The sequence below is a fragment of the Mya arenaria genome, chromosome 15, assembly GCF_026914265.1.
Source record: "Mya arenaria isolate MELC-2E11 chromosome 15, ASM2691426v1".
In the NCBI taxonomy this organism is placed as follows: Eukaryota; Metazoa; Mollusca; class Bivalvia; order Myida; family Myidae; genus Mya; species Mya arenaria.
The window spans coordinates 28,548,330-28,571,129 of NC_069136.1; the positions used below are offsets into that span (position 1 = coordinate 28,548,330).

Here is a 22,800-nt window from a genome sequence, read left to right on the forward strand (position 1 = left end):
CAACATTGCAGTCACCCTGAATCATTCTACGCATTGGGCAAATATTGCAGTCAGCTTGAATCATTCTACGCCTGGGGTCAACATTGCAGTTAGCATGAATCATTCTACGCATTGGGTCAACATTGCAGTCACCCTGAATCATTCTACGCCTTGGGTCAACATTGCAGTCACCCTGAATCATTCTACGCCTTGGGTCAACATTGCAGTCACCCTGAATCATTCTACGCCTTGGGTCAACAATGCAGTCACCTTGAATCATTCTACGCAGTGGGCCAACATTGCAGTCACCCTGAATCATTCTACGCCTTGGGCAAACATTGCAGTCAGCTTGAATCATTTTACGCCTGGGGTCAACATTGCAGTCAGCCTGAATCATTCTACGCATTGGGTCAACATTCCTGTCAACCTGAATCATTCTACGCCTTGGATCAATATTTCAGTCACCCTGAATCAATCTACGCACTGGTTCAAGATTGCAGTCAGCCTGAATCATTCTACGCCTTTTGCAAACATTACAGTCACCCTGAATCATTCTACGCCTTGGGTCAACATTGCAGTCACCCTGAATCATTCTACGCCTTGGGTCAACATTGCAGTCAGCTTGAATCATTCTACGCCTTGGGTCAACATTGCAGTCACCCTGAATCATTCTACGCCTTGGGTCAACATTGCAGTCACCCTGAATCATTCTACGCAGTGGGCCAACATTGCAGTCACCCTGAATCATTCTACGCCTTGGGCAAACATTGCAGTCAGCTTGAATCATTCTACGCCTTGGGTCAACATTGCAGTCAGCATGAATCATTCTACGCATTGGGTCAACATTACAGTCACCCTGAATCATTCTACGCCTTGGGTCAACATTGCAGTCACCCTGAATCATTTTTCGCCTTTGGTCAGCATTGCAGTCAGCTTGAATCATTCTACGCCTTGGGTCAACAATGCAGTCACCCTGAATCATTCTACGCAGTGGGCCAACATTGCAGTCACCCTGAATCATTCTACGCATTGGGCAAATATTGCAGTCAGCTTGAATCATTCTACGCCTGGGGCCTTTGGCCAGTAGAGCTAAAAATGAACTGAGATTGAGATTTGACTAAAGCATTTTTGTGATATTTTGGCCTGGTTATCAAACAAGTTCAACTGTGAAATGATACTGTATAATTCAAAAAGTCATAAAACATGTGAACCTGGTATACTTTTTTTTGTTTCAATTTCATTAGTTTTGTTTGATGTTGGTGAACAAAAGATGTTCACTAATTTCAATGTTTATTTTCACTAGTCAAATATGTATACATGTATAACAGAAAAACATCTTAACAAAATAACACAGTCAAAATATATACTTAATGAATAATGCTAAAATAGTGTAATCAAACTTAGATCTGTAATGCAAAAGTTTTGAAAAATGCTTAAAAATCTGAGAAATTACATTACAACCCCTCTAACATGTATTCTGTGATAATATAACACATGCAAATTACTAATTAATATACAAGAAATGGATTTGCTACATTTTACCACTTTACCCTAAGTATAATTTAATAATACAGTCGAACCCCGTTGGCTTGAAGTCCCAGGGACCCGCAAAAATACCTCAAGCCTCGGCAAAATCGAGCCAAGCGGGAATGCTTACCTTTAATATAAGGAAGTCGGTCTTTTACATACAGTTCGAGTCAACTAGGAAATCGAGCCAAGCGGGAATGCTTACCTTCAATATAAAGAAATCGGTCCTTTACATACAGTGCGAGTCAACTAGGAAATCGAGCCAAGCGGGAATGCTTACCTTCAATATAAAGAAATCGGTCCTTTACATACAGTGCGAGTCAACTAGGAAATCGAGCCAAGCGAGTTCGAGCCAACAGGTTTCGACCCTATTTCAATGCTTCGAATTAGAGATAGTTCATTCAAATACTAGTGCAAATAAAAATCAAAAGAATACTCAATAGCAATAAAAAAACATTATTATAATATTATCAAACATGGTACACTCCTCGGACGCCTGTCACTGATGCCAATTAATGATTAAATTGTATCAGCTTGGAAAACGTGTACAATCATAAAGGATGTATCTAAGTGCTGGTGTTCTGGTTTAAGCAATTATCAGAGAATTCAGTTATATGGTCACAGTGACATTCAAATGTGCTAGAATCGGGATAAAGCTACATTACTACAGAGTTATATCGCTTTTTATCTTAAAACAATTAAAATCTCTAAATATTCAATTAAGAGACTAAATAATTACACCCAACTTTAACTGAGTGTAAAAATGTCCTTTATTTTTACATTCAAACATAACTATCAGTATTTTTACATTGGTGTCAAATAAGCAAAGATAAAAAATATTGGGTTGTAAAAAGAGCAACAAAAGAAAAATAGTTTTTTTTCATAAAATTGAAGATCAGCTTGATATGTGATGTGTTTACATTAATAATTCATAAACTCCTTTATCAAGTTAAAACAAATTAGAAAGAAATATATGACAACAAGCTTTTATCTGAATCATCAGAAATATATTCATTTAAATTCAGTATATTAAATGAAAACAGAAGAGAAAGAATATGGAATAATATTTCACTTTTATTTAATGTTTTACAATTAAAAAAACATATATATATATTTAGATTTAGCCACAAAAATATCTCTATGGAGTTATAACATTGTGTCATAATTATATAATCAAACTGGACAGCCCAAAAATAAACCATTCAAACAGAACTGCAACCCCTAAAGTCTTTTATATCAGCCTTTAATCCTCATTGAACATTAACTTATGCCTTTTCCCCGATATTTTTTTCTCATAAAGCAAATGGTAAGTCCATTCTATGACCATATGTCATTTTTAATAGTTTCTGAAAATGTTAAACACTAAATCTTACATTTAATTCAATTAAATATCACACTTTAAACAATATATGTGTATAAACTGTTATGCCAGTACCTGAAGACAGTAACTAAACTTTGACACGTTCATCCCATTCAATGGCTGCATGTCATATATTCATCCTTTTTCTGAACTTTTCAACAGCAGTTCGGTCTCACATTCTATTGGACACAATCGCAAAATTTGATGTCATTGTTTCCTTTGACCAATATCAGAATGGCAGCACTCGTGGTATAATTTTGCATGATACTTTTAAGGATCAATATACATGTACTTTTTTACTGGTATATAGTAGTAATAAGTACAATAGTAGTAACATGCAATATATTTGGTGATGCCCTGTTGCCCATTTATTCTATGGTCTCTTTCCCATAGAGAATATCAGAGAGAGTATCCTTGCTACTGCGGAAGTCTCTTAGGCACTTTGGAGAGCAGGCGTGGAACATAAACGGCAGATTCTTTATGCCGAATAGCTGAGTGACGGGTCGGATAATCCTCAGCCCCGGGCCGAACCTAAACCCACTACAGCAGTCACACTGCACTCGGCTGAAACGGAAGTATAATATTGGTTTGAATATGAACTAATTGGTTTTCTAACATTCAACATATAGCATGGTAAGCACTGTAACGTTTGAGGTAATTTCACTCTTTATTCAATATAAAAAAATGAACAAGGCCTGCACATAAAACTTTAATAAAATATGTTATACCTTACATATAAGTGTCCCTTCTTTGTTTATATAGTTGATCGGTCCATATATCACTGTATTTTAATAAAATCCAGTTTTATGATGTCATCGGTCCATATCAAATTTTTGGCAGGTCCCGACCATCGCCAAATATATTATATAGACCGATGACATCAGAAAACTGGTGAGTGCAACTTGCAATTTTCACAACGACAAACATATGTCGCAAGTAAAAATTATTTATTTTGTTCGATAAATGACATCAAAAACACTTGAATGGTTATACAGAATGTTCGGTAAAATATAAGACATATAACACATCACTTAATTCTGACCATATGGCATTATAAGGACCGGCCATGCAGCCCCCGAAGGTGAATTGACCTCAGCTAACGCCTCTGTCCATATACACTTTTGGTGGCTGATTGGCCGGTCCTTATAATGTCATATGACCCTCAGTGGTGTGTTATATTTCTTAGATATATAATATCATGCATTATTTGTTTAAAATAGACAACAATAGAGTCCATACTTTGCAAACAATCTCTGTATACTCTCAGGAAGCATGCCTGGATGCTGGCCAAGGTCAGATTTCGCTATTGTTAACAGCGTCATGTCCGCAAGTCGCTAAAACAAAGAAAGAAATGACAAAGTTACTCAGAGTCAACAATTGAGATTATATCACAAAATTGATTAAAAAATATTAACTTTAACATTACCTTGGCTTTCAACTGTCAATAATCACAAATGTGCTCATTAATAATATCTTTTCTAATGTATGTTTACACAAAAGCAGTCACAACTGCCATATCCCCCACCAAATTAAGAACAGTATCAACATTGCCTTACGACAAAGGATATCATTGAAAATAAACAAAGGGCAATAACTCAAAGATACTGCTTCCAGAGTTATGGTTTTTGTGCACATAATAATTATATATATATAAAGGTTGAAGTCAACACCTCAAAGTCTTTTTAAGTTATGCTCCGGACAAAAATTAAGTATGAAAATGAACAAAGGGCAATTACTAAAACAATGCAATGCACTACTCCTCAATCAGATGTATCTTTACATAAAGTTTGGAGTCAATATCTCAAAGACTTTGCAAGTTATGCTATGGACTAGATTGCATGGACACACAAACACACACACACACACTAACACTCACACACACGCCTTCCATAACTATATGCTCTTCGCCTTTCGGCTGGGGATAATTTCCATGCATGAGTAGGACTGATGTAACTTCATTGATATATTTTACTATTGTACTTGGTGAAGTTAGATTAAAAATAATTATATAGTTATATATGTAGAGATGGTCAAATTAAATTCAAGGATAATTCAGCATAATGGTGGCCTTTTACCTAAGGAACTCAAAATTGACCAGCGTCATCACCTGGGGACTGTTGGACAAATCAAACAATGGTTATCTATCAGACAAGCTTTGTGTGTTCTCCGTTACCACGACTGTGACCTTTGACCTACTGACCTAAAAATGAATAGGAGTCATTTGCTGGTCATGACTATCCTCAATACCAAGTTTGAGCACCAAACAGATTTCAAGTTATTATTTAGACAAGATTTCATTTACCAAGCTACTGGCATGTACAAAGGATGAATTATGACCCATTTCTGCTTGGCCTTGCTCAAAATGAAGATGACCACATTTGTAAAGGATATAACAAGAAATGCTCAAGTTAGAGAGAAGACAAAGTGAATTTTGTCAAATTCTTTTAATTTATGATCTATAATGCATAAATAATGTGATCAGGCTGTTTATTGAAAACAGTTGAGATAAAAATATCCCAATTACTATTGCCATTCCATTTGCGAAAGATTGGATGAGAAATTCTCAAATAAGGGGAAGGACAGCCAATGGGAACCATATGTTACTCCACAGTGAACATTGTGATCTGGCTGTTGATCAAACTTGTTTGAGATTTTTAACCCTATAACATAGTAACCCACTGTAACTCAGGGAAGGAAAGATTGGATAAAAATTGGATAACTAATGCTTAAGTTGGAGAGCAGTGGAAATTAAGTTAGTAAAATTTTGACAAATCAAGGGCCAGATCTCAAATTCCAAAGTTAAAAACTGCATCTGGCAGTTGATAAAACTTGAGGCAAGATATTACGCTCATTTACATTTTTGGTTAAGATTGGATAAGGAATAATTCAGTCAAGGAACTTGGTCAAATTCTGACAAATCAAGGGCTATAACTCTGGAGTAAATAGGCTTCAATCAAGATATTATGCCTATAAACATATGCCAATGAACATTGTTACTGATTTTGGTACAGATAAGAATACAAATTCTAAGAATATGAAGCTGTGACACCACATTGGTTGTCAATGCTGGTATATATGTTTAGACCTTCCAGCCCTTACCTGAGGTTCATTGTGTGTGTTCTCTTGCCAGAATAGCGGGTGCATGAAGTTGTTTTTCACATTAAGCCTGTCCAGGTCCAGACGCAGGGCACCAGATGGCATGGCGGATAATTGGTTTCCCTCCATGTTCAACTCACGCAAGGACCTGAGAGGATGGAGATATAAATGAGGGGATATAACAATGGAATGATAATATATTGTCTTCCACATTAAGCCTGTCCAGGTCAAAATGCAGGGCACAAGAAAACATCATTAAAAAGTGCTGAAGTATTGCTTCAAATTATTTAATACAAACATTTCCATTTTCTTTCAGGCTATGTTCAACTGCTTCACTCCTTAATTATGACTCAGGCTTATTAATTTGTAATGTTGCTGTCCGTGTGCAAAAACATTGAATGTCAAGTAATGATTACATGTTTAAAATATACTTACTGCAGTTGGGAGATTTCATTCTGTATGAAGGTGATTCTGTTGTAGGACACATCAAGGAATTCTAAATGCTCCAAGGTAAACAACCTGAAAATCAGAGATAAACTACATTGTAACAGCTTCATGAAACACAATGTGTGAACAAAAGTGGGACTCCGATCAAAAAAGCTGAATTAGTACTAAGTTCAGGAAATCTTTGTAATCTCTTTGGTGCGAGGTGGACACCTTTACCGCTAGATCGCAATGACCCTATTTACACTTCATATATAGTCATATTTCAATACACTGTGTAACATTTAAATGTTCATGACATTCAGTGTATACAAACCCACCTAATGGGTAATGACTGGATCAAACAGAATGAGACAACGAGTGTCCGGAGGTTTTTGAGACGGTGTATATCTGCCGGCAGGTCAGTCAACGGGTTGTTACGTAGCTTCAGTATCTCCAGCTGAGAAATCTCTAGCACGGGGGCTGGGAATGTCTGAAATATACACCAGTCACAGTGATAAACTAAAACATTGCTCATTGATCATTTTCAGGCATTAATTTTAATATATAAACTTTTTGCAATCAAAAGGGTTGGTATGTTTATTTAACAATTTTAGTAACTAAAACACATTTCACATTTTATTTTTCTTGGCATAGCTTTATATCCTTTCATAATATTTTGACTGTAACCCAGTTTTTGTTTTTTTTCTCCATTTCATGATATGGTATTCATTCTATGAACTTACGGTGAAGTCATTGAAGGAGAGGTTAAGATACACCAGGTTTCTGACAAGTGGAGAAATATCTGGCATCTCCGTGATGAAATGGGCCTGCAAACATACATTGTCAATGATAACATGTTTTAAATAATAGTCATACATGTATCTCCCTGACTTATTTTATACAATGCAATATCTATTTGTATCTTTTTGATGACATTGCAGCTTCGTAAAATATTTTCACATCTGTACAGTATTATATTTACTGAAAAGTTTCACTTAAAAAGCTGTAAATAGTATACATCATAAGGTGATTTAAAATACCGGTAGCTATTCTTCACACTCTATAATAAGCAAAAATAACTGGAGTTAAAAAAATATACCTTAAGACTAAGAGCCCTTCCCCCTTGAATGAGTGAGTCGAGAATAGCGACCTCCGAGGGGGTTATCATGCCATCTTCCTGTGACCCTGTAAGCATATTAAGGTGACATACAAGATTGATTTTTTTCTGTCTAGACATAAATACTTTCTGAAAGAAGCTTTTCAAAATTGCTTATAATTTCACTGTGGAATCAAGTAACAGAAACACTGTAAAGATTTTATAACTACAAGCATGTTAATATTTTATAAATCTGCAGTATATTATATAGATGTATTGTAGACAATAACACCATTACCATTCCTTGAGGGTGACCAGTACTAAACATTGACACACATCCAGGCAGACGTCAAACACAGGGCCATGTCTATAAAAGTTACCATTCCTTGAGGATGGCCAGTACTAAACATTGACACACATCCAGGCAGACACCAAACACAGGGCCATGTCAATAAAGTTACCATTCCTTGAGAATGACCAGTACTAAACATTGACACACATCCAGGCAGACACCAAACACAGGGCCATGTCAATAAAGTTACCATTCCTTGAGAATGACCAGTACTAAACATTGACACACATCCAGGCAGACACCAAACACACGGCCATGTCAATAAAAGTTACCATTCCTTAACGATGACCAGTACTAAACATTGACACACACCCAGGCAGACACCAAACACACGGCCATGTCAATAAAAGTTACCATTCCTTAACGATGACCAGTACTAAACATTGACACACATCCAGGCAGACACCAAACACAGGGCCATGTCTATAAAAGTTATGGTTAAGCAAACCAACAAACCCCCTTACTGAAAGGTGACTGGCTGCGCCCGGAGCCCTGGAAGTACTTGGTTCTGGCTGAGTGGAACATGGCATCTGAGGCTGGCAGCTCCGTCTCTCTGGAAAAAAGTTATTAAATGTTAAAACCTTCCTTGTTTTGTTAGTTCTTTGATATTTGGCTAGTTCTGAACTGCACTGCTAGCCATTTAAATTATGAACAGGTACACTTAATTTGCACAAATAATGTTTCTTGTATTTGAATATATTTGCTTCTTAAACTGGTGAATACATGTGTAGTACTTTACAAGGCAGTGCAAGTGTGCAACACTTGGTCCATGGTTATGTTACAATGTATGCAGGATCTTTTTATTTTAAACTTTTACCATTGAACATGATGGAAACTATCACACACTAGAATGCTGAACGCTGTGAAACAATCATTCCATTTGAACTATTTAACAGGTTAAGTTTCACTGGGAATTATAAACAATATTCCAATTAACGTTTTATAATTGCAACAAGTGAAAAACATGGGGGAACAATAACAATGAGGTTGAGTGAAGAACATGGGGGACAATAACAATGAGGTTAAGTGAAGAACATGGGGGAGCAATAACAATGAGGCTCAGTGAAGAACATGGGGGACAATAACAATGAGGTTGAGTGAAGAACATGGGGGAGCAATAACAATGAGGTTGAGTGAAGAACATGGGGAACAATAACAATGAGATTCAGTATAGAACATGGGGAAACAATAACAATGAGGTTCAGTGAAAAACATGGGGGGACAATAAATATGAGATTCAGTATAGAACATGGGGAAACAATAACAATGAGGTTCAGGGACGAACATGGGGGAGCAATAACAATGAGGCTCAGTGAAGAACATGGGGGAGCAATAACAATGAGGTTGAGTGAAGAACATGGGGAACAATAACAATGAGATTCAGTATAGAACATCGGGAAACAATAACAATGAGGTTCAGTCAAGAACATGGGGGAACAATAACAATGAGATTCAGTATAGAACATGGGGAACAATAACAATGAGATTCAGTATAGAACATGGGGAAACAATAACAATGAGGCTCAGTGAAGAACATGGGGGAGCAATAACAATGAGGCTCAGTGAAGAACATGGGGAACAATAACAATGAGATTCAGTATAGAACATGGGGAAACAATAACAATGAGGTTGAGTGAAGAACATGGGGGAGCAATAACAATGAGGCTCAGTGAAGAACATGGGGAACAATAACAATGAGATTCAGTATAGAACATGGGGGAGCAATAACAATGAGGCTCAGTGAAGAACATGGGGGAGCAATAACAATGAGGTTGAGTGAAGAACATGGGGAACAATAACAATGAGGCTCAGTGAAGAACATGGGGAACAATAACAATGAGATTCAGTATAGAACATGGGGAAACAATAACAATGAGGTTGAGTGAAGAACATGGGGGAGCAATAACAATGAGGCTCAGTGAAGAACATGGGGAACAATAACAATGAGATTCAGTATAGAACATGGGGGAGCAATAACAATGAGGCTCAGTGAAGAACATGGGGGAGCAATAACAATGAGGTTGAGTGAAGAACATGGGGAACAATAACAATGAGATTCAGTATAGAACATGGGGGAGCAATAACAATGAGGCTCAGTGAAGAACATGGGGGAGCAATAACAATGAGGTTGAGTGAAGAACATGGGGAACAATAACAATGAGATTCAGTATAGAACATCGGGAAACAATAACAATGAGGTTCAGTCAAGAACATGGGGGAACAATAACAATGAGGTTCAGTGAAGAACATGGGGGACAATAACAATGAGGTTCAGTGAAGAACATGGGGGACAATAACAATGAGGTTCAGTGAAGAACATGGGGGACAATAACAATGAGGTTCAGTGAAGAACATGGGGGAACAATAACAATGAGGTTCAGTGAAGAACATGGGGGACAATAACAATGAGGCTCAGTGAAGAACATGGGGGACAATAACAATGAGGCTCAGTGAAGAACATGGGGGACAATAACAATGAGGCTCAGTGAAGAACATGGGGGACAATAACAATGAGATTCAGTATAGAACATGGGGAAACAATAACAATGAGGTTCAGTGAAGAACATGGGGGACAATAACAATGAGGCTCAGTGAAGAACATGGGGGACAATAACAATGAGGTTCAGTGAAGAACATGGGGGAACAATAACAATGAGATTCAGTGAAGAACATGGGGGAACAATAACAATGAGGTTCAGTGAAGAACATGGGGGAACAATAACAATGAGGTTCAGTGAAGAACATGGGGGACAATAACAAGGAGGTTCAGTGAATAACTCATCAAACACATAACAGACATGGTGGAAACAAACTGGTTGGGAGGCTTACTGTATCACTTCCTTTAACATCACTTTCTGCCGGGATCTGCACATGCATTTTTCACATTTACAAACTGAATTCACATTACACAAGAATCAATAAAGCAAATTGTACTTCAAGCATTGATGACACTACAAGAATACCTGGAGTTTTCATAAAATTCTTATCTGGAAATTACTATTCCATTTCAAATTTAAACTTTACATGTACATGCCAGGTCAATGTCTTGCGTTGAGTACAAATACTAAAATAAACACTTACATGTAGTATTCAATTGTGTTCCTTTTTATATTATACTTTCTCTAGGCCTAAGTGCAGCTGTTTGTGTTCCTAAGTCTGCAAATTGCATAAGAATGCAACAGTTGCCTCGATATTTTCACATGAATTAAACACCAGAGGTAGCTTACTTACTGTTTGACAACCTGGTTCTGACTGGTTATCTCCACGGTATCATCCTCAACAAGGATAATCTCTGTGTGGGGGGCCTGGCCAACCTGTAAGAGATAAATAAAATTCAATGCAAAGGACTATTCACCTTTTATTCTGCATAATGGCGCTCATGCATAACATGCGTGATGACTGCTTCTAAAAGAAGTACAAAAATAAACTCTGCAAAGAAACTAAAATTGTTGTTTTGAATTAGAAGACATTTAATTAAGTAAACAAATTAAAAAAAGGTTCTAAAAACACAAATTGTTGACAGAAAAGCACACTGTAGTAATTTTAAATGAATCATGAAGAAAGTACAATCATGATAAAAATATTACAATATTATTCCGATTATAAAGATCAAATGAAATAATCACTTCACCATTACTCATAATTCCCAATAAGTTTTGGTGAACTGTCCAAAATACGAAAGTTACTGACCAGCTAGGGGTTTAAGAAAGGTGCTTTTTAAAAAAAAAATGAATTGACCTTAGTCATTTTAATCGTCTGTTCTGGACCTGTGTCCTTTCTCATTGAGAACCTTGAATATTATACAATTTTTAGTATAAATGTGCTTTTTTATAGCTGTATAGCAAATATAAAGCTATAAAATATAAATATACTCACAGTTTGCCCGGGTGTGTATTTGGGCAGGGCCCGAATGACGGATTTCACCTCCGTGTTCATGATGCTGCGCACATGTAACTTGATCATCGATGCCATCTCAATCAGCAGCTGTCTCTGAGGAATTCTAGGTTCTGCAGCAGGGATCTCCTGACCTATACAATTGTATCCAGGTAAAATGTGAATTAAACCAATACATGCAATACTCCAGTGTTTGATATTAACACAAGCCCGCAAGCCCATCACTGGTATAATTGTTTTCGGGCTTGTTTAAATTCTTGATTTTATATAACAGTGCTTGTTGACAATTTTGGAAGCCAAAAGCACTTAAAAAAAGTATAAGAAGTTGGGCTTGTTTACCCAAAAGTCGAATTTCCATGACTGAATGTTAACAAGTAGAATACGCAAGCCTGTATAACAGTGAAGAATTAGTAGTATACATGTACTGAAAATTACAGATACATCAAGGCCCCAAAAGCACATTCATTACTTCAATGCTCACCAGGTATGCTGCAATCACTTAAAAAGGTATTGCAGTTTATTTGATTTTATAAATATATACTAAGTTTCAAAAAAATACATTAAAAAATATTTGGCATTATACATGTATCTCCTGGATAATTCATCTTTTATTATTGGTATTAAAATATGAAAAAGCTAAAAAAGAAACACATTTCTTTCAAAACAAAAATAAGAAAAAAATCACAAATTGTATTACCCTCTGGTGTTAAATGCTGCAGATGTATTTCATGATTTGTTGGGTTAATAAATTCATCTGCAATCATTTTTGTCAGCTTTTTATAATTGGCTTGAGAATATACCATAGATCGCACTTTCTTTAATGGTATCCCACGAATGTCTGCCAACTTTATCACAAAGTTTTCTAATGTAAATGCTGGAGGTCTGTAAAATCTTATGTCATCCACCAAGTCAATTGCATGAGTGATTTCAGGATTCTTTCTTGGCAATCTCGTCGGCAAGCCATCTGGACCTCTGGGTTTATATGGCTTCACTAACGATTTCCCGTCAACATAAGTTCCCAAACTTGTATGGTCCCGGTACAATGGATCTAGCATAAATTTCTTTTCATCCTTACTGAGGAATGAGACTCTACTCTGTGGAGTAGGGTAGGTGAGAGACCTAAACACTGACTTCCTGTGCATGGACTCGGAGGGGGGTGGGGACACCAAACTGGGCACAACACTTGGTGTGGGAGAGTGTCTGGTTGTTGTGGCTTCCCTTGACCTATATTGTCCATCTTCATCGATGTTGAAGTCAATTGAGTCAAAGTAATCATTGAGCTTGCTGTTTGCAGCTATTGTGCTTGGTGCTGGGGTGTCATGTACTGGCGGAAGTGGCTTAGGGGCCCTTGGTCGCCGCAACAACTGCTTGCCCATCTTGTGGCTCAATTATATTTTTATGCTGGAAATTAAATTCAACATGATAATTATTTATTTTAAAAATGGTTTCATTTGATATTTGAAAGTCAGATAAATACAGCACAACATGAAAACCATGCAAGGAGCTTCATTTCAAGATTCAAAGTATGCCCTAGTTCATATGGGAACGAGTCATTTCATACCTTAGATATTTCATACCCTCTGATTTTGGTCCTTTACATTCGTTAATCAGAATCACATCCAACCAGAAACATGAAAACTTACTATCAAACTGCTAGAAACAAGTAAGTGTAAATCAAGGAATTATATATAGAAATTATATGACAATTGTATGTATGAATGAATTGGTCTATACTTCTGTTTCTGAAACTTTTAATTTATTCCTTCAAATTAAGCTTAGTCTCATTCCCATATTACAAGTTTTTTTCTAAAATAATTTTGATCAATCTCAAAGATAAGTCCATGTCAGATTCACATAATCAGTATATAGTCACTATATTAATCGATTAAATCTTATGACTATCTAAAGGGTTCAGAATGACTGAAAATCAGTGGGTACGAAATGACTGTAAACTGTTCATATACATGGGTTGGAGAGCAGTATCCAGGTGGGGCATGGTCGCGTGAGATTGACTGCCCATGTGTAATGACCAATTTGAATATTTGTTTATAGTTTTACCCCAAAACAAGTTTTGTCAGTATTGTATCATTTTTGTGCAACAAACTCCAGAAATTGTATTTCATTACCATCACTTGGATGAATAAAGGTATAAATGCAACACCAATGTCCACATTATGTATACAAAATTAACCTTGATTTTTATTGATTTTTTCATTTATCAAGAGAGACAACTCGTACAAACACTGTTATGATGCTTGAAAATGTCGCCATTTTCCCAGAAAAGCATCAAATGAGAAAATAGTGCTGTAATTTATATTTAAACAAGGATATCGGCATAATTTTGATTGAAATCCGCCTTAATCTGGTCTATTCCTTGCAACCAAATTGTATCATTTTCATCAAAACACACTATATTAATCATGTTTATAATATGAATGGGTGTATTTGAGCTCATGTCAGGAAGGCATTCAATTCAGAATGAAACAAAAACATATATTGGATTTTATGTAAGATATGTCGAGTACTGCTTCCCCCTTAGGCAAAATTGATTGCATCCTTTGGCACCCCAAAACTGCGCGAGCTTCATGTCACAAATTTTCATAATAAACAATCAAAGGCAATTTACCCCTAGTCTGATTAACTACAAGTATTATTTCAGTCAATACCTTTTCTAGTGAGAAAATCTTTAAGTCTCTGTCAAAACTGCCAGACAAATTAACACAAGCCTGCAAGCCCTCCACTGGTATAATGTCTTCCGGGCTTGCTCAAATTCTTAATTTTATAGAGCAGGGCTTGTTGAAAATTTGATGCCAAGGAATGGTTTAAGAATTTGGACACCTGATCTGCTCTACAAGCTACTGTATATAATATAAATAGCCGGTGTAAAGTCTTTTTGACATTTTGTTCATGACAGGCGTTTGGCAGTAAACATATCAATGTTGAAATGTTTATAAAGTTTCCCTTAAAACACAACATGTTGAACACTCTAGATTTTACCTTTATTTTGTTAAACAGTTGAAGAAATACAAAAAAACAGATCAATCTTTTACTCCTCATCATTCATTGACGGGAAAATTAAGACCTACACACGCAAACAGATATTTTAAAAGTTACCAGTTATGTATGTTTTCTGCTGAATTAAAATAAAAAGGTTAATCTGTTTGGCACAGTTTAAAAACATTTATTTGTAACTTTTTCATCCATTTTGATGTTCGTCTCCATAACAAAACAATCATGGGTACGAGACGCTTGCAAATCTTTACTAACCAATCGTTTCACTGATTGGGCTGGTTCCGGGTCAAAAATGATGTCGCGAGTGTGCAGACAGCTTATTTCGTTTTCAAAAAACCAGCTTGCCGCAGGATTTTCAACATGTCAGCGGATGCATCAGATATATAATGAGCCTCTTTCAGGTTACGAAATGCCAAGAGCAGGAGAAATTGCCTCGATGATGAGATTACCAGTTCAAAACAATACAGAACTTCAGAAGGTAATAACCAGTCTAATATATATATATATATATATATTATACACTACAAATATGTTGCAGGTTAATACTCTCAACTAAAAAGATAAAATTACGCCATACTTACCCAATTGCTCAGTACTGCCTAATTAAAGATACCGATGATGTTTCACCTTATAAGTTTAAAATAAGTTGATTTGTTAAATACTAGTTTAATTATTTTATTATAAATTTAATGACTGTTTCTGTGGCCTAGTGGTTAAGGCATCCACCTATGGAGCAGGAGACTGTGGGTTGGATCCCTGGCCGAATCATACCGAAAGAGGTTAAAAGTTGGAACAAGTATAAGCTCCCTTGTCTGGCGCTCGGCATTTAAAGGGTAGTACATGGAAAAGTGGTGTACTCAGTTCTGGTTTATCCCAGGAAAGTTGTACTCCCTGTATCGGTGCTTTACACCGAGCACGTGAAAGAATCAAGGGGTCTCTTCAAAAAAGAGCTAGGGTATTGCACCCTGACTTCCTCGTATTACACCACTGTCTCTGCCTCATGCTGTCCCTTAATCGAAAACAAAGGACCCCGTTGGAAATTATTATTATACAGTACAAAGTGCATATTTGAAAAAAAAAAAAAATTCAATATTTTTTTACATATTCGGTATTATAATTTTTAGTAAGGAATTATAAGATTTTTTTTATTTAAAAAAAAAAATGATTGAGTTTGAAAATCTGGTGCCAGTGTTGATACTTTACCTTTTAAATTTTATGAAATATATTTCATGATAGACAATAAGAAATATTTTCTTGATTGACAGATAAGAATGTTTTTATGAAAGCCTGTTATAAAACTACTGAATTGTTCTTAACAGGGCTCTCGCGAGGGGGCGACTTGGGCGAAGTGGTCGCCTAAAATTCCCAGACTTCGCCCATTTGTATCATCAAAGCGACATTGACTTCGCCGAAAAAAATAGCACATTGTAAATCTGTCAATCAGCAGTCTTTGGCCACTGTCACATTAGTCAAAACACCGCAATTAGCCATTCATAAAATTAGGTAATCTCCTAATCCGATAATTGGGCCGTGTCATCCAATTACCCAAACATCGCCAGTAGGCGGAGCTATTGATGGTCAACCAATCAGAATGTACATTGAGAAGTCCCTGATCAAATGAAATAAGTTTGTTTTAATCAGATTGAAAAGGCAACATAATTATGAAAAATCTTGTTAAGCATTAAAGAAGTTAAAAAGTAATTGATATATGTATTGAACAAACAATGCCAGACATTTTAAACATTGTTGCTTTTGAAGCAGACGGTCATAACCATCTCGGGCCATCGGCAAGGTGGCGCTAAGAAAATCAATAACATGACGTATCAACAAATATTTGATTGGTTTAAGTGAACTGTTCATGATAAAATGAAATGATAAAAAATGATTTGTAAACACAAAAATATCTTCTTTTTTTGCTTTATGTAGTGTTTACTTACAGTATTTTTCTCCTGTTGATGACTTTAAAATCGGCGAGATCGCCATTTTGTCAGAACATTTTTCCGAGTTATATTTTTCAACCTCCCATTATGTATTGGTTAAAATTTCATCAAGAACAGTGATTTAAATGTCATTTGGTTCTTAAATGTCAGCATATTGAAAATTATTTAGCCAGAGACAAGCATATAACAGCATAGCTGAATGTGACATTCGTACCCATCCCGAACGTACCAAAATAAGATTCGTCCCCCTACTATATTGACAGTTCATTTATAAGGTCATTTTGATTGTTTCAAATCCTTAGCTGTCTTGGTGTTTGATTCATTTTAGATGCTATTTGGAGATAAACTATGTGACATTGACAAATACACTTTTGCTGAGCCAAAAATGATACATTATTTGTGAACATTTTATATAGTTATAGCAATTAATTTGAATGTGAATGTAAACTTAGGTGTGTGGTATGGCATAGTTTTTGTATCAGGTGTTACGAAAAGTATCACTTCTCCCTAAAGTCTCCCCACTTCTCCCTAAATTGACTGAAGGGAGAAGTCACTTCTCCCAAATATTTCAGCCTAGTGAGAGCCCTGCTTAATAGTAGATAAAATAAGAAATATATTTTATATTTCAACTTTAATTTTTTTGGAACTATATTTTATGATAGACAATAAGAAACTATTTCCTTGATCATCTCTGGACACTCTCAACATTAAGAATTAGGTACAGCTGGCAAACAGTTATCAATATTCCATAAACCTTCAGATGACCAGTGACACAAGTCTATTTCAAGTTTGTATTCCCAATAAACATGAAACATGATCTTACTGTCTGACTTTCAATATTTGACAGAATAAAGCTCCATATCTAAACAACAGCAATATATGGAATTTCATCTTACTGGTACGACAGGATTGCAGTTTCATTTAAATAATTAAGAAAAGATTTATCTAAGAATGAAAAAAAAAACTTAAGAATTTAATTACCAAATGAATAAAGAATTTAATTACCAAATGAATAAGTTGTTAAGTATGAATATACAGTGATTTTTATAAAAATATGATTTGACTTCTTAAATAATTACATTACTTGTTTGAAGGAAGGTCATGAGCAGCAGATAAAGACTTTTGATTTTGAGGTCAGTCGGCCAAAGGTCGATGTCATGGTGGCCTTGAGATAACCTTCACCTGAAAATCGTTTCGGATCAATATATGAAGAACACTATGGCCAAAGGACTTCAAACTTCGTAGACAGGTTGGTCAAAACCAGCAGATGAACCCTATTACTTTGGAGGTCAGCGGGACGAAGTTCAAGGTTGTTGTAAACGTAAGCTGAAAATACGCAGTTTCCTATAAAAATTGAAAACACTTAGGCCTAGAGTACTCGAACTTGATAAAGGTCTCTAAAACAGCACCCTAACGTTTGACATCAGTTAGTCAATAGTCAAGGTTGTGGTGACATTGCGCTGAAAGTCCAAATCATTCAATAAATGAACAATGCTTAAGTACCTCAAACTTGAGGGCATTTTAGCTGAAATGTTGTGCTAAAGATCATCTCTAGCTTTTTTGACAAATTCACAATCAAATAAGGGGTGAAAAAATGAAATTTTAGTATCAGGATGTTCATTAACTTAAGACGAACAGGATGATGGATTTAATTTTGGAATTACTAAAATACTTTTGAAGAAAATAGGAATGAAAAGATTTTTCTTTGTTGTCTGGATTTAACCTGGATATTGAATATTGGATATTATCTATTTATTGGATTAAATTCTGACACTGTTGACACTTACCCTAAAATATATAAATCATGAGTTCAAAAGAACAAAGGGACAAAAAGACCAATTCAAAATATCAGCCCCCGGGCAAAATATCAGCAAAAGGTGATGAAAAACCAACTGCCAAACGGACAAATTCTCAAGTCAGCAATGATAGCATGGACAATGGGGCAATACAGAGACAGTTAGATGGTGAATGAAAACCTATTAGAACTTAGGGGTGATCTCAAACATATGCTTAAAAAAGATGAGGTAGAAAACTTAATCACCAGTACTATATCAAACATTTTAAAAGAATTGGAACAAAAGACTGAAGATAGGATCATGAGGATGAAGAAGGATATTGAAGAGGATATGAAGGCAAAGATTGATACAGACATTGAGAAACTGGTTAATTTAAAAACCAAGGGCCTGGAGGACAAAATTAATAGTTTGGAATTTGACAATAATGCTCTTAAGGAAAAGCTGGACAGCTCTAAGAGCTATTACACTCAAGAAATTGACAGGCTAAAAGACAAGGCAAATGAAAACGGACGTATCAGTCGGGAAGCCAGTAAGAAAGCAAATTATAATGAACAGTATTCAAGAAAAAATAATATCAAAATCATGGACATTAAAGAAGATGGTAATGAGACGGAAGCATTATTGTCAACGAAGGTGATTGACATTCTCGGGGACCAGGGTATCAAACTTGAGAGCCATCAGTTTGTTGCTATCCACCGAATTCCGGGCGGACGTGGGCATGCCAAACCTGTTTTGATGAAGCTCCGTAACAACAATGACACGGCCATGGTGATGAGGAAGAGACGGGAAATGAAGACTGCGGGTCATCGCCTCGTTGACGACGTGACCAAGATGAACACGGGTCTGATTAGCAGACTAACCCTCCATCCAGCCATTGACAGTGCCTGGTATTTTAATGGTGCAGTTTACGGACTTACTGGCAGGAAGGAAAGAATAAAGTTTGATGTGTATGACAATATTGATGCTGTTATGAGAGCTCGCCGAGAACGGAAAACAGTGACATCATAAACTATTTACATTCAATGTGACTGGATAAATTACCTAATATGTACATGGATTTAAAATTTAACCAGTAAGCAATTAGAATTTGCATTTCCTTTGAAACCTGTTTTTAAACTAAATTGACTTCAATTCATGTTAAAGTCATATATTTATATATTTTTTTTTTTTTGCATAGTATTTGAAACAAGTTTACATGTGCATAAAGAGTAACCATGTGCTCCTTATGTTTGTATTTTCACAAGAGCGCCACCTATAAGTCACTGTTAGTATGTACTCATTGGACTGTATACTACATAATTATGGGTTTTTACTAGTGATAAAAATAGATCGGCAGAGGTCATTGGTCATGTCAAGTTACAATTATTATGTGCTCGCTGATCTGTCAATATGATTATATCAATAGGTCATTCACTGTTATATAAATGCTTCATTGATCAATAATTGTAGTCATACAGGTACTACTAAACCTTTGCTGTTAAGCTTTAATTAATAATCTATTCAGGTTATTTCGCTGATAAGAGAGTTTTATCTTATCAATTATTGTAATAAGATTTTATTAAACTTGGGATTGTGTTTTTGGAGAAATTGCATTTTTTCTGTCTTTTCTACATGTTCATTTTCACTTTGCACTTATTTTTATGTTCTTGTATATTGAGGTATAAGTTGTTCATGCATTTTTGTCTATACTCAGTATTTACCTTTTACTCTGATGTATGTAACATTAAACTGTGGTCATTCACTGTTAGGAAAATGATAAATAATAAAGTTTCTGTGGGCGATATTTGTAATGACTAATTTAAAAATTGCACATGATTTTTATCAAATTATACTTTCAGCAAACATGCCAGGCATTGTGCAGTGTAGAGAGTTTGCTGCATCAGAAATTGTAGAGTTTGCATTGCTAAAAAGTAATGCGGTTGTGGTACCTGGACTCCCATCAAAGGTCTGCATCAAGGGCATGGATGTTGAACGGCAATGGTGTTTGCATGGCAAATTCAGGGGATTCTGCCGAATTGACTAAAACAAGGACATAGTTTGCCCCAAACCTTCTCAACTAAGGCATTGAACAGACAGTACACCCGTTATTACCTTTGGAAGTTATTTGTTTGGACTAGTGTTTGCTATTTGGAAATAAGTGTCAAGAAATAACGTTATGGCTCTCATTGTTTAAAAACTGCAAGATTTTGAAACTGATATGTAACAGTAACCAACTTTTTACCCAATATCCTTGATAGCTTTCATTCGACCAATTTTGATTTGATATCTGCTTGAATTATCAATTGTGTTTAAAGTAATGCTAGTCCCAATCTTGAAGAAGTCTGCAGTGTCGATGCAAAACATGAACAATTTTGAAATAGGTATTATGTCTTGCCAAGGAAACATTTTCCTTTGTTATTTACTGTTATTCTGTACCTAAGTTCAATAACTTATGTTCATAACATATGAATGCAGTACATGCAGTATGTGGCAATCTATGAATGTTTAGATTTTTTATAAGGTTTCCCAAGCATATTATCTTGAATTTTGCATACATCATACCATAGTCAATGAAAGTTATGATTATATTAACTTTATGTAATATGTGTTGAAATTTGTATTTTTTGTTGCCCTGGAAACAATTTTATTTCTTATTTGTTATGATTTATGTTATTTTACTGAAATTAAATAATGTAAAATAAGCATAGAATCAAAACGCCTAAATACCTGACAAAACAACCTGTTTTGTTACTATTACTATTTCTAAGTATTTTTGTAGGTTTTATTTGCACATTACTTATCTACTCTTGACTTAAAGATGCACTCTTACTCCCAGATAAGATTTACCACAATTAATAATATTGTTTTAATACTCCAAAAAGGATAAATAAATGTCGAAAACAATGGTTCGTGTGAGTGAAGGATATCTAGTTTAATTTGAAAGAAAGTAGATCACAGTAAATCTTTTAGCATTCACCAATCTTTTAATATTTTTTGCGCTTTCTGTTATTAATTGCACAGTTACAATCCTGTTATCAGTAATTAATTGTTTCCATAAATGCATTATTTAGTAAGTACATTGTAGTTAAAGGGTTATCACTCAAAATTGATGATTGTTAAACATGTGTTTGTATTGATTTTGAATAAGAGTGTCACTTTAAATCTTCATAACGAAAATTCTAATTACCATTAATCTTATTTTTTTAAATCTATTTCTAATCTGACAGCCTATACCTAACTAGTTTAAGAAATCTCTTAAGTATCTTTGATCCTTAATATGTTACATATTTACATATTATATTGCTTTATATTGTGGTTGCCATGGTAACATTTTATTTTATGTAATGATACATTATCGTTACTTTGCTTGATTAGTTAAATAACTTGTTTGTTTGTATATAATTTATAACTACAAATTATATAAAGAAATGAAAAAAACAACAAGTTTTCTTCTTTTATTACTCTTTTGACGCTTTCACCCAAACAATGATACACTGGTATGCTTCTTTAAATCGACATAACAACGAGAGTAGTGTCGTCATGGTATGTACATTGTGTGTGTTCAGTTGCCCGGTGTACACTGTGTGTGTTCAGTTGCCCGGTGTCGTCATTGTATGTACATTGTGTGTGTTCAGTTGTCCGGTGCCGTCATTGTAGGTACATTGTGTGTGTTCAGTTGCCCGGTGTCGTCATTGTATGTACATTGTGTGTGTTCAGTTGCCCGGTGCCGTCATTGTATGTACATTGTGTGTGTTCAGTTGTCCGGTGTCGTCATTGTATGTACATTGTGTGTGTTCAGTTGTCCGGTGCCGTCATTGTAGGTACATTGTGTGTGTTCAGTTGCCTGGAGTCGTCATTGTATGTACATTGTGTGTGTTCAGTTGTCCGGTGTCGTCATTGTATGTACATTGTGTGTGTTCAGTTGTCCGGTGCCGTCATTGTAGGTACATTGTGTGTGTTCAGTTGTCCGGTGCCGTCATTGTATGTACATTGTGTGTGTTCAGTTGTCCGGTGTCGTCATTGTATGTACATTGTGTGTGTTCAGTTGTCCGGTGTCGTCATTGTAGGTACATTGTGTGTGTTCAGTTGCCTGGAGTCGTCATTGTATGTACATTGTGTGTGTTCAGTTGTCCGGTGTCTTCATTGTAGGTACATTGTGTGTGTTCAGTTGCCCGATGTCGTCATTGTATGTACATTGTGTGTGTTCAGTTGTCCGGTGTCGTCATTGTAGGTACATTGTGTGTGTTCAGTTGTCCGGTGTCGTCATTGTAGGTACATTGTGTGTGTTCAGTTGTCCGGTGTCGTCATTGTATGTACATTGTGTGTGTTCAGTTGCCCGGTGC

At 35.7% G+C, this 22,800-nt stretch overlaps 2 protein-coding genes across 6 annotated transcripts; one reads left to right on the top strand and one right to left on the bottom strand.

Annotated features, from left to right (window-relative positions):
- Positions 1-1,126: 1,126 nt before the first annotated feature.
- On the bottom strand, positions 1,127-14,980 carry LOC128218867 (leucine-rich repeat-containing protein 63-like). Of its 4 annotated transcripts, XR_008258487.1 has the most exons (13): positions 14,728-14,939; positions 12,428-13,131; positions 11,713-11,864; positions 11,068-11,150; positions 8,301-8,389; positions 7,488-7,573; positions 7,132-7,215; positions 6,727-6,878; positions 6,398-6,481; positions 5,966-6,110; positions 4,106-4,200; positions 1,787-3,430; positions 1,127-1,711 (listed from the first exon to the last, which is right to left on the bottom strand). XR_008258487.1 is itself a non-coding variant. In XM_052926608.1 (12 exons), exons 2-12 carry the CDS (start codon positions 13,104-13,106, stop codon positions 3,235-3,237), a joined length of 1,845 nt encoding a protein of 614 aa, XP_052782568.1. In that variant the 5' UTR covers positions 13,107-13,131; positions 14,845-14,980; the 3' UTR covers positions 1,127-3,234. The 4 variants fall into 4 exon arrangements, 3 of the variants coding, with proteins under 3 accessions (XP_052782568.1, XP_052782567.1, XP_052782569.1); XM_052926608.1 differs by having other exon boundaries at positions 1,127-3,430; positions 14,845-14,980; XM_052926607.1 differs by having other exon boundaries at positions 1,127-3,430.
- Positions 14,981-15,036: 56 nt separating this feature from the next.
- LOC128218940 (uncharacterized) lies at positions 15,037-21,824 on the top strand. Of its 2 annotated transcripts, none has more exons than XR_008258516.1 (2): positions 15,037-15,220; positions 20,317-21,824. XR_008258516.1 is itself a non-coding variant. In XM_052926714.1 (2 exons), exon 2 carries the CDS (start codon positions 18,644-18,646, stop codon positions 19,484-19,486), a length of 843 nt encoding a protein of 280 aa, XP_052782674.1. In that variant the 5' UTR covers positions 15,037-15,220; positions 17,777-18,643; the 3' UTR covers positions 19,487-19,491. The 2 variants fall into 2 exon arrangements, 1 of the variants encoding a protein (XP_052782674.1); XM_052926714.1 differs by lacking the exon at positions 20,317-21,824 and adding an exon at positions 17,777-19,491.
- Positions 21,825-22,800: the final 976 nt, after the last annotated feature.

Excerpts from the sequence above, each read along its gene's own strand:
- LOC128218867 (XM_052926608.1), bottom strand. The coding sequence starts at position 13,106 with ATGGGCAAGCAGTTGTTGCGGCGACCAAGGGCCCCTAAGCCACTTCCG. Across the intron at positions 6,111-6,397 it reads AATGAAATCTCCCAACTGCA|GTCCTTGCGTGAGTTGAACA; the intron begins GTAAGTATATTT and ends CCATCCTCTCAG. Across the intron at positions 3,431-4,105 it reads ATACAGAGATTGTTTGCAAA|CCGAGTGCAGTGTGACTGCT; the intron begins GTATGGACTCTA and ends CTTCCGTTTCAG.
- LOC128218940 (XM_052926714.1), top strand. The coding sequence starts at position 18,644 with ATGGTGAATGAAAACCTATTAGAACTTAGGGGTGATCTCAAACATATG.